At 39.6% G+C, this 12,980-nt stretch overlaps 1 protein-coding gene across 1 annotated transcript in view; it reads right to left on the reverse strand.

The window, feature by feature from the left end:
- Positions 1–12,980, reverse strand: part of pcdh17 (protocadherin 17) — a 62,940-nt gene that overhangs the window by 33,046 nt on the left and 16,914 nt on the right. Inside the window, exons 3-4 of the mRNA XM_063474022.1 lie at positions 2,143–2,201; positions 1,579–1,751 (exon numbers count right to left, since the gene is read on the reverse strand). Coding sequence (XP_063330092.1) covers positions 1,579–1,751; positions 2,143–2,201 — 232 coding nt within the window. The remainder of the gene's footprint in view (positions 1–1,578; positions 1,752–2,142; positions 2,202–12,980) is intronic.

The raw sequence follows: 12,980 nt of genomic DNA on the forward strand, positions 1-12,980 counted from the left end.
ACAAGCTGGAACACCGCCAGAGCGATGTTTACCACACCTCACTTCTCACTACCACTCCAGCACCAGGGCTTGGCCTCCTGCTCCAGCCCTCCCCCACAAGCCTAGCTAAGCCTGCATGTTATTGGCAAAACACAGCCAGCTGCAGCCAGTTAACTGTCTAATCTCACATCAATCGATTTCCCCAAACAAGGAGCGGTAGAGAAGTGTAACGAAAGTCATGGAGCGGGGCTGAAAACAGAGCAGAGGGTGAGAATAAAGTGAGCGAGAAGCTTCCAGCACCGCTGGCCTTCGCGCGTATATGTGCGTATTGATGCGATGATCTTTTGTACGAGAACAAGACATTCCTGATCGAAGCAACACGCAGGAAGGGCGGAAGGACGGGTCGCAGCTGGCGCAAAGGCCGACCGGGCCAGCGCGCATTCGCCCGACACCACCAGCAACAGCTTTTGCACGCCGACTAATGCCCCAAACTCTCTCGTCTCCCTTTGTCATGTGTCTTGTGTGTAGAAATGCGATCCATTTAGTCCCTCTTGGACAATTAAATGAGAACATTTTCAAAATGAGAAACATATGGAGCTTTTTAATTGGCCAATTTCTCTTGCCAACATGTGTGGGCTTTTTTTCCCATTCTAAAAACCAGTGAAAAGGAAAAAAAAAACGCTATCTAGTGAGACATGCATATTGCAGCACAGAGTGTTGCACAAATTGTCATTGTCCTTCCGCAAGAAGTAAAAACAGCCCGTCTGTTCCCTGGATTAATAGCGTCATTATTGAGAATCCATGTTCAGGATACAGGACTGTACTTCTGGATCCTGTCAGCCAGACTTGGGAAATTTGTATCTCTGTGGGAATCTGTGTTTTTCCTAGCAGGTAATGATGCACGCCGATGTACACGACTGGCTGAAACTGCAGGGAGAATTTCACCTCCCACCCTATCAACTTACTCCACACCCGTGTGTGATCTTTACTTCCTGCTTCCTTCCCCTGACCCTGCACGAATCATGCGAGGTCGCTGGGGTGCGAGGGACCGCAACAACTCATATCTGGGGAGTTATTGTTCTACACATGTCATGTGTAATCTGCCTGACCCGCAGCGCTTAGAATAATTATTCATATTTAATCACCGCACTACAAAGCTACATCGCCTGCCGCTCACTAAGTCATTTTCCATGTTACATTATCAAAGTTTCAGAGACGGGTGCTCGAGGAAGGGGGACTAAATGGAGAAGCTGAAGTAGTTGGGCTTATAAAAACATAATGGGCTTGTCTGCTTTGATAAACTGAGGACGTGTATAGAATGCACACTCGCTCACACCCTCCGATACAACCGCACACCCCCATGCACTTTAAATGTGAAAAGTGCAGAGAACAAAGTAGGGGAAATAAAGTAGCCAAGTATAAGTTCAGATTGGGAGCGCTCAGGCAAGTCAAAAGCTCAACCATTAATACAAATAACTTGAGCTGAGCACAGAAAACGAATTGAGAGTCCTTTTTTTTTTTTTCTCATTCAAGTGTGTTGGCCTGCACGACGCTCCTTTATTTCTCGTGTAATCACATTTTTTTCTGGTAAGGGCTCACCTTGCTCCAGAGGTGGTGGTTTCACGCCTGCAGCCTTCAGCTTGAGGGCTTCTTTTGCAGACATATCACAGCAGGAGCCTTTGTTGGTGTCCTGGTCACTGTCAGCCTGGTCGCTGTCACCATGACCGCTGTCTCTGAGGCTTGCTCGCTCAGGGTCTTTGAATGTTGAACTACTACACAAACAAACAAATAAAAAAAAAGGACTGTGAGTGCTGAGTGTGGTGGAGGATTTCTTAGTGGGTGTTTTTTAACCCTCCAAGGAAGTTTAGAGACACCATTCTTGAATGCCAAGCAAGGAACATTATTATAATGATTTAAGGATTTAGGATGTAATAAAACGCTTCTAAAAATACTGCACTAGCTTTGCTAGTAACACAGAATATTTTTAGTGACCGACTTTCAAGCTAATTAAATGTACACGACCATCTTCTTCCTTTTATTACTCACTACAGTTCATTTTCAGCATAGTTAATGTTAAAGTAGTTTGTGGGGAATAAAATAAAGCTGAAAAAAACAAAAACAAGGGTCTGATGTCTAGTCAAGGCCACAGATCCCAACTCTTACCTTTGAACAAACTGTTGTCTGCTACCCATATAATTAGGCTCCGTGGGGAAATTGTCCGTCTGTGGAGAAGAGAGAGAGACAAAAGTATGTTGTAAGCACGAAAGAAATGAGTCCTGCTGTGAAACAAGAATTCCTAGTGACATATGATTAATTATGCATAAAAAAATAAGGCAGAGGACAGATTAGGGGTGATAAAAGCTATAAAATTAAAAAAAGGGAGCCCTTCATGGCCAAGGTTTGAGCATTTCATTAACCACATAAGGCAGGCTAATTAGCCATTTGAGAGTAAACCACAGAGCTGAACATCAAATCTGGCAGACATCATATAATCAATGAGCGCTAGGACAACAGTCTTGATGAAAATAGAGAACATTGCCGATACGGTTCTGGAGTCCTAGTCGGACTGCTTGTGCAGAATTTAAAATGCTATTTGCTCCTTGTTCCTTTAACAACATCTCCACGGGAATCTGCTGACACTCTAAGAATATCCTGCACTTTTTTTTGTCTTTTCTATTTTTGTGCACAAAAATAAATTGTTTGTGAGGAACCGCATCTTGCATACGCTGGACCCTGTGGTGCTTTATTTCATATGGGTAACCCGATCGTACACAGGGGCCTTCTACTAACGTGAATCAATAGGAAACTAAAACACATGCACATGCTCTTACGCACATGGATGCAAAGAAACAGAATGACGTCTGTGATAAAGCATAGCGGTATAATGAAATACTGGTAGAAGCCCTACTGCATAAACAGGATAAAGCACCGTATGATTTGAAGTTTTACAGGGTAGATCAGTGTCGTGGTTTTGATCATGTTAAAGGAAAATCTTCATGTGTTTTCTGGAATTTCCAGAAATAGCTAACAACCTTACAAAAGATGAAAAAAAACTTGCAAGATATATAGACTTCTCAGCAAAAACACAGGGAGAGGGAAAGTTATGTGCTTATATTTAGGCAAAATTATTGCGAGGATATAAACAAAGTCCCTGCAATGCTCAGGTAGGGAGGAATGGCGGAAACAAATGTCTTTGAGAGATATAGCTTTCATAGTGTTGTAGCTGTATTCATCACAGCAACACAAATAATTACCCTGTGTTGTGCACAACTCTCTGTGTCTTGAATTCGTGGCGGTTAAATGTCATGTTTAGTGAGTAATGTCTACTTGTGCCAGAGTTTTTCACATGCACAGCTTGACTCACAGTCGATAGAGTATTTCAATGTCATCCGTGCGCAGCGGTGGCTCGGTATGAAAAAGGGTGTGTGAAGGTCAGGCGGGCCACCTCAGTTCTTTGACCTTCCATGCTTTCACCAGCACCTTTATCTCTACCTAAACACTTTATTCCGCCTCAGCCTTCAACCAATACTAAAAGAAAACACCCACAGAATATATCAAAGACTGGAATCTGACCACGAAGTAAGGAGAAGAATGAATGAAATCGTTTGGCATTGAAATGATAACAGCCTGCGTTTCTTTTTTCTTTCTTTTTTTTGGAAAAGAGAGTTGGGAGTTTTTATATTGATGTGCCCCTTCTGTACTTTTATGACCAGGGTATCAACCTTGGGCATATTTTTCAATCAACTCAGCTCTGTTAGCACTGAGCAGGAGGAAAGGACATTAACAGAAAATAGTTTTCCTGCCGGTTATATGGTTTAATTTACTTTCCACACCTGTGCACACAAAACAAATAATATCCTTGTGAACAGAACTTTTACTTTTTCATTATTACAACAGAATCAAAAAGTTCTTTTTTGTCATCCACATGAACCAAAAAACCTTGAAATGTCAACGGTCTGTTGTACATTAGCATTAAATTTGCTTTGATTAGCATGATGAATGGAAATGCACATCCCCATTGCACGGTAAATACGATAGTATTTTGTTTTGTTTGTTATCAAAAAGGGAAAAGAGACATTTCACACCTAAAGTACATGCTCCACCCCGCACGAGCCAATAAAAAGCACATTAAGCCACTTCATAGGACCCTGTTTCCTGCCAACTATTCCAGGCTGATCTTAAGGCTCCATCTCTTCCTGTCTGTCTGTACTGCCCAACCCTTTCACTACAATGGGCCCCTTTCCAATTAATGGGTCGATAATAGCCGGCACGAGATGCTTTGTACTGAGCCGGTCAGCGCCCGCAATGAATACAGGATAATCTGAGGGAAGGTGATAAAAAGTGGATCATGTCTGTTATCTTACTGTTATGATTTCTAGTAGTATTATTAAACGCTGTATCAAAGAGTTAATTAATTAGTTTAACATTACAAATGCAGCTGACTGTTTCATACTGCGTGTTTCCCAAATGTGAAACCTAGTGAAAGTGATCTGAAGTGAACTGAATAAAAAGGAAAAAAAATCAAAGTAAATTGAGTGGAACTAAACTGACCAAAACTGCAGTATCTGTATATTTGGCCTATGAGGGTTAAAAATCTGACTCATTTACTGGCCTAAAATATGAGTTTTACACCTTAAAGGCTCAGAGAAGCACTGAACCCATTTAACGCGAGATGAATTCAGTAGTTCTGGGTCGATCTACTTTGTGCAGATATGATCAGAGGTTAGGTTGTTTGGTAGCGTGGATGAAAATTGCAAAAGCATGTTGTCGATTTGTAGTGAATGATGCGTTGTATCTGCTCCATGTAGCAAGGCCACAGAGGTCAGAAAGATACTGAGTACAGTGAGGCTGAGTAAGTGTAAAAAGCTGCACTCTATTCTGTATTCCCATTGAGGTCCCAAGACTGACCGCTCAGACAGCCGGCCGATTGAGACAAATGGGACGAGCATATTGGAGTGCTATTCTATTCTCAGGGCATGCTGGTGCATTTTGGGGCACTCTTCATTTCTATGGGGCTATATTTGTGCATATCGGCCTTTGTGTGTGTTTGCGTGTGTATTTGATATCTTAGGTAGGAATGGTGAACGAGGACAAATTGCAGATTCTCTTTCACACATCACTGGATTGCTCTCTTTTATTCACAGGAACAAGAGTACACCCCCTCCCTCCACCTACCCTGTTAGGTATGATACATGCATTTGTCCTTTACTGTCTGCCAGAAAAACACACACACGCACACACGCACACACAAACACACATTATTCTCATTCAGTGTATGCTTGTGAGCACATGCATTTCTTCACATCAGGCAGTGCGAGTGGCTCCTACTCAACCCCTTCTCTGTAAGCTAAAAGATAAACCCTCTGTTATTGTGCGTTGCTATGTATCTGAGTGACATCATTCCTACTGGAAAACTTAGAGCGGATTAGCTAAAGCTATACAGAAAAAAAACATGTAAAACAGAGAAAATTAAAGGAACAGATCATTTTTGTGCAGTGGAAGCTGGAAATACATGAAAACAAAACACACAAAAAAAACCCAGAACGTCAGTAACATAGTAGCTCTTTCGGTTCATGACTCATCACAATTTAGAGGTTATTGCAATGTGTAAAGTGCAAACACAGAGTTACAGGTTTTGTTGTCTTTTGGCTCTATTGCGCCCACCAATAAGAACTAAAATCCAGCGAGAAGTCAAGGAGGCTGGCAAACAGCAATGTCCACAACAAACTTATCTCATTTCACTAAAATCTGACCAATCCTGTAGGGGAGCAGTGATTCCTTGGAAGCAACAAATGCAACCTTGAGTGATAAAGGCTAATTAGTTGATCATTGTGTGCAAGTTTCACCAACATCTTAACTTTACCCAGGAGGTAAAGTGACAGGAACAGGCAGACGGTGGACGCCTCGCCCATCACTCCTTTGGCTAAAAACTGAAAACGAAAGGCATAAAAGCAAAGTGAAAAACATCCTAAGAAAGGGGTGGAGACAATAATTACACTGCAATGATAATCAACTGGCTCAGATGCACAAGGGGTCAGATCAACTTAACATCCAAATATCTTCCTAGAGACAATCAACCAATACAAAAAAAAAAAAACACTGGACTGTTACTTTCTGTGACTAATCTCCAAGAGAAGGTCGCCCGATATAACATTGCAAATTTAAAGGTTTTTTGATACAGTTTTTCTATTTGTTTTTTAACTTTGACAACCAAACACACAGGGAATGGTGAGTGACATGCAGGCTCTGTGTGTACATAGTCTAATGAACAAGGAACAAGAGAGAATAAAAACAATCATAGTACACCAACGATGGCAGAGCCTTTTACCATATCAGACTCAGGTTATTTTACACTAGAGTTCAGGTTGCAGGTTTCTCCACCACAGACAGAAGAAGCAGCGTACGCAGCATCAGAGAGGGGTGCGTATCTGCAGCATCCCCCTTCCACAAGCACGTTGTGCGAGTGCTACGCATTACAACTCTGCCACAAAGCTTCCACCTTTTTCGACAGCATTCTGCGTGCCGCTCTTCCCTCGACACCACAGAGACTGGCAGTGGAGGAGGAAATAGCTTCACTCCTGAGTAAGGAAGCAATAATGACAGTCCCTCAGCCAGAGGCACAGAGGGGCTTTGTCTCCAGAGTTTGGTGCTTTAAAGTCATTTACAGCATTATGTCTGAAGAAATGAGGCACTGCATTCAAAAAAAATTTCAGTAAAAAATTACAATTCCAGATGAAACGAGATGCATTTTGTATGCAGATACAGTCATCTACAAAACCGCCCTCATTAATATAGTCAGAACGATTAAATCTTTACTAATAGCGCTCCTTCAGTTATACAGAGAAGCTTCTTATAGTTTTACACATTACTACGCAAAATGTCATACCCTCCCTCCCCCCTGGTATTGGGCTGCTCTAATGTATAAACATCATCATAAAATAGTCTTTGAAAGAAGAATTTTTCACATTAAGACAATTTTGGATTTCAAGGTGACATGGCATTCTTTAGACATATGTGGCGTAGGCACGATACGCAGGCTGAAAATATGCCTTTCGATATGACTATGAAGGCTTTCTCTAAGGGAAAACATCTTTTGCAACGTTTTATGGTATGTTGCACACGGACCTATCTGATTCCACTCTTCAACTCTACATCTTTTTTTAAATGTAAGTGCTTTTAGTTTGGCTTTGATTTAGCCCCGTAAAGCCTCAACCATGAAATAATTGCTAGAAAATTTAAATTTGGGGGGGAAACCTGAGTTTTTATTTAACCTTCTGACCTAAAAAAATGTAATTGTAATAATGTAATTATTAATTAAATTGTATCAAATTAAAAATATGTGCCATTGATTTAGTTCTTTTGGGGAGGGGAAATCACACTTATATGGAGGTCTCAAATCATCTCATGTATACGGGTACAAAAGAAAAATCCTTTGCAATTATTTTGAAGTCGCTCTACCTCAGAATAACAAGCAAAAAGGAAAAAACTCTGTAAATTTCTCCGCTGGTTGCATTTCTACCACATGTCAGCGGCACTCAAACACTTAAATACAACCTCTAGCATAATTCTAAGGTGCCCGGGTGAGCCGTGCTGTTGACAGAAGTTCAAAGCAGTAGTTAAACTGGTGTCTCCCAAGTGTGAGCGAGTGCAGCTGTATAAATGACACGAGGCACAGCTAAAATCAAGCATGCGTGCTCAGCAGCCCTCTGTATAAAGCAGAGAAAAGGCTAAAAAAAGGTTTCTTTATGCAGTGCTGTGAATCATCAGGAAGGGGCATTCACACCTAGCCTGTTGTTGTTTATTTTGCCACACCTCTAGTACAGCAACCCTTGAATTCAGCTACTTTAATTTTACAGATATGCTGATTATGTGTACACATGAAAAGAAGCCCTGTGGTTGTCTTTTCTTATGAAAACAAAAACACATCGATTATCAGAATATATTGGGAAGCAGGTTTGATATTTTGCTTCCAAGGAGCCAACATTTTAAAGACTTTCTGAAGGTCTTTTCAAAGTTATTTCTTTTGACACTAGCTGCTTTTTCACTAACTTCAGCTCAGTCCTTGTACCTGACCATTTTGTTTAAGCCACAACACTGACCTATGAATCATTCAAGTACAAAAAAGGGCACCTAAGTGAAGAAAAGAATCAGTGTTTTGTCTACACAAAGCAGACACATTAGCAAAGAACCAGTTTTAAATTGTATCTTTAACCACTTTGTTACCAGTAGAAACGTTGCGAAAAGGCAATTTGTTTAGTTGACTTGATAAAAATCTATTTTAAAAAAAGCCAAAGATAACACAGTGTCACAGACATAAAACAGTATTTCTGCTCCAACAAGGTAATTCTCAAAGAGCTATTAGCTAAAAATGTGGCATGTCTCATTATGGTGTGCATTTGAGAAAAGTGGAGCAGTGAAAGACAAAAGAAGAAGTGGTGACCCTGAAAACTACGCACAGCAGATGAATAGTATCTGAAAACCGCAGCCTTAAAAAAAACAGGGGGGAAAAAACAACAAAGACCTGACTAGGGCTGTGCGATATGACGAAATATATCGGATGACAAAATTAAAACATCTATCGTTTCGTATTATACACTATTGTTTGTTTCATGGTATCGCAATATTTTTTCATCGTTTAGATGGTCACCACGTGGATGCAGGCACAGAGAATACCAGCATGGACAGTGAAGATGAGGCAGAACCAGGTAGCTCCAAACAGAAGGACCAGTCACAACAAATCGAGGACCTTATTCCTAAACGAGGGGCTACTTCTGTAGCATGGACATGGTTTGGACAGAAAACTGTACTATGCAAATTTTGCCACAAACTGATCCCCACCACAGGTTCAAACACGACAAACCTCTTCAACTACCTACACAAGAATCGCGTGAAAGCGTATGGAGAGAGTTTACGGATGAGAAGGAACAAAAATGCACAATTTTGAGATATATCGTTATCGTCTTATATTGGGATATGAGATTTTAGTCATATCGCACAGCCCTAGACCTGACTCAGGACCTGAGAAATGCATCTGGCCCTTCAGTTTATCCATCTACTCTTTCAAAAAAGTCTCATCAGAAATTGTCTCATTGGGAGGGGAGTGTCAAGAAGCAACTGATAGAAGGCTGAGGTATACCAAATTACACAAGAACTGGTCTGAGAATCAGTGGCAAGTCTTATGGAGGCCGAATCCAAATTTAAAGTTTTCGGTTTAAACAATATGCACAGAAGAGATCAACAGTAAGCATCTACGGGTATCTGTAAAACATGGTGGAGACTGGTTTGGGGCTGCATTTCAACCAGTGGTGTTGGACCACTGGATGGCTGGATTGACAAATATGAATGCAGAAAAGTACTACTACTACTAACTATTCCTGAAGACTACTTATAGAAATTACAAGAAAGCATACCTAAGAGAGTTCAGGCTGTGTTGAAGAATAAATGTGGTCATACCAAATATTGACTGTCAAGCTCGTAACAATTGTACAGGCTCTGTTTTTGTCTTATATGCTGTATTAACATCTATGTTTGCGTGTATTTCAATAAATCACAGCAGCTATTTCCCATTTTTCTATCAAATCATAAAGAAATGAAGGTTGACTGAAGAATTTTGAACATTACTATATGTATTTCCTGCATTCACAATGCTGCATCCTTTTTGACCACGCATTATGAAAGAGGTTTCATTTTATTTGATTTTTTTTTCAGAAATTCTAAAGGAAGAGAAGAAAGCAGAGTACATCTTGTGAAATCAGTGGCAGCACAACGAAAACATATCAGTGGGGCTTATCTCAGAATATATTGATTATTTGTCCCACTTGTAGTGATTTGTCATTTAAAGCATCTTTACCAACAGCCTTCCAATCTCTTGTACTGAACTCCACTTCGGTACCATGAATCTAATAAACTCGGGCTGAATAAACTTGGCCACTGTGTTAAAGGTGCCACTGCCTTGAAATACTGTGACTGTGTTTTATTAAAACTACTACAGGGCTTTTTGTAAAATTGCTGGTTTATTATGTAGCTGGTGACTCAGACAGCTCTAATCCAACTCAATAGTCTCATCTTATTAATCATGGTTTGCCGCAATTCATTATTCATAACAAATGCATTTCTTTTTATTCTTATCATTTATATATTTTTATATTTATTGTTCATATTCATTTAGTGGGAGTGGGGGCTTTTCTTCATTAAATAGGGCTAAGTAGCACTTTAGAGGCTTTTATGTATAGTCGCATAAACAGCGTGACCTCTCCCTTGCATATTCATTCCTCGCCAGCAAACACACAATATTCATAATTTGTATGCAACCACTCTGATTGATTGTCTATTATTTTTGGTTGACCATACAGCAGCATTAGAGAAACTATTAGGGGCCCAGCAGAGTGCACGGAGTCGCCCAACTGGCACAAGGGCTTTTTTAAATTATTATTCTTAGTCTTTATTTAAGAAACGCTGCACTGAAAAGAAATCAGAAAACAGAAAAGAAAGAGATGAATTGTTATTCAAACCACACCATAGTATAAAAGACTAAAATCAACGATAGGTGAGAAGAAAAATAGAAAGACAGCCTGTGTTATTACTGATGATATATCATTCCATTTGAAGAAGAGCCTCAGCAAGTACATAATATATATAATTTTCTCTTCTGTCTACAAATGACTACTTTGGTAGCATTTCTAAGGTAGGATCTTTATGTGCAACTGGGATTGCTGCATCTGCCTTTAAGAGTAACAGCTATGAAAGAGTCTATCAGTTCTAAGAGCTGCTTTTGTAAAGCACATTCATCTATTTGTAATAATGTTTGTCGTTTAATTTTCCAGACTAAATTACTTTTAAAGAGCATGAAAAGAACACTCTGGGGGATAAACACAGCCCGAGTCTAAGAGATGGTCAACAAAGCATTGTTAAAATCTTATTCTTAAGCCTGTCATTATCATCTTGAGAATCAACTCACGCACAATAAGAAAATGCAAACCTCTGGAGAGAGTGCATATCCTTGAACTTGTTTCCCCGGCTCGCACTTACACACAAACTTCACACACACACTCTCACAGGTACAGGAGATCTGACAACCCAGCCTGTTTTATAATGCATGAAAAATCAAACGATAGGGTAAACTACATCCTGCATAAACAAAACGCCACAGACGGCTTGTCTTAATACGCAGTGATAGAGAACAATCTGTTTACCGCAAAATTATAATACATATATATAAATATAATTACCAGTTTTTAATTCCTTTGCATGTAATTGTTTTATTAATTGGCTGATTAAGCCCTTACTGAGTGAATCATCCTTATCTAACTAAAAAGAACAACATTTCTCATAAACAACAATAATGCTGACCAACATCCCCTTGGGGAAAGATTAAAATTATCTGTCACACTGGCAACACACGACAGATGCTCTGTACTATGGCAAACTGTCAGCGTCTCTTTTTTTTCATTCCTTTTCCTAAATGAAAGTAAATGAAACCAATTTGAATGTGACCCACTTTATGATGCATCTGTGGTATGAAATCAAATCACAGGAATTCAAGATGAGTGTTACAGAAAAAAAAATCTATAAAAAACATGCATGTATTGCAGAATAGAAGATGCAAAAATGCTCCATTCATAAAGAAGATTGATCTGATCAGACCATCAATGAGGGAAATGCAAATGACTCTTAATAAATATTTAATGTTTAATAAAAGCATCCTCTTTCTATACATGTTAGAAATCTTGAAATCCAGACACTGGAGGTTTTGTGTATACAGGTGCACACCTTAAAAGGCAGTAGTGCGATACTAGTAGTACTATAATACCATGTGGGGTAGTTACTCTATTAGGCATTAGCAAATGCTGCCAATCAGAGGTACGACAGTTTTGTCATTTTTTTAATCTTTTTTTTTTTTTACCTATAACATCCCCCCAAAACAGAATCATTCTAGACATATTTTTCAAACATAAGAAACAAAAAAGAAACCCTAAGAATGCAATATTGTAAAATTGCACTGCCTGCTCACCAGCTGCTGTACATTTGTCTTTAGGCAAACCAAATGTGGGATTGCTGAAATGCCATGCAAGTGGGATATTCAAGCAGTAAAATTAATTCCAGTTTCATAAGGGTGGCATTGGCACAATTCACATCCTAACAAGCTGCAAACTAAATTCAAATTGAGTGAATTCCTATGACTGACCGTGGGGTTTTGGAATTGAGTGAGAAGTCTGCCATAATCCTCTTCTACCAGACCGGGGAATTGGTCTCTACATGTGTCAGGGTATCAGTGTATGTGTTCATCTGTGCATGTGTGTGTGTGTCATTGTATTATTCATGTTGTGAGGACATAAGACTGTTTACACAGCCACATTATGAGTACCTACCAATCTTTTGGGGACAAAAGCAGGTTAGCATAAACTTAACTTAAATGAATTCACTTTTAAAGTGCAAAATTCAGTTTAAGGCTATATTTACAAAGGTCTAGGGCACCTAAGTAACAAATTCAATAAAATAGTCCATATGAAAACTGCATATCTTTAACTCAAGTTGAGAAACTCAGACCTATATAGGTAGATTATTGTATTATAAACTATATAATAAATCCAAGCTGTTACTAGCCAACAGATTGTGTTTGCTTGATATGCCCACATGGACTGAAACTTGGATTTTCCTACCACTGTTTTGATACAAACACAAACTCATAACTGAAGGCTTTCATATCAGCTTTTACTCCACTTTTGCCATTGTTTTAAATGGCCCTGAAGTATTGGACACCATGCACAGAGGTCAAAGTTCAAGCAATTTGAGCGCTGACCACTGTGAGTGCACAACCTCATGACAACGCTTGCTGCAGGTGTGCTTTGGTCAACACAGCGACAAACTGTTGTGGTGTAGCTTAAGCCATTTAAAATTATTGGTTTCAGAGCTCAGTGGTGTTGCTGGCACACTGTGTCTCAAAGGTCCACAGAAGTTATGATTAGGCGAGTAGGGTAGGTCTGCCAAAAATGAATCTAAGT

The sequence above is a fragment of the Pelmatolapia mariae genome, linkage group LG1 (genome assembly GCF_036321145.2).
Source record: "Pelmatolapia mariae isolate MD_Pm_ZW linkage group LG1, Pm_UMD_F_2, whole genome shotgun sequence".
NCBI lineage: Eukaryota > Metazoa > Chordata > Actinopteri > Cichliformes > Cichlidae > Pelmatolapia > Pelmatolapia mariae.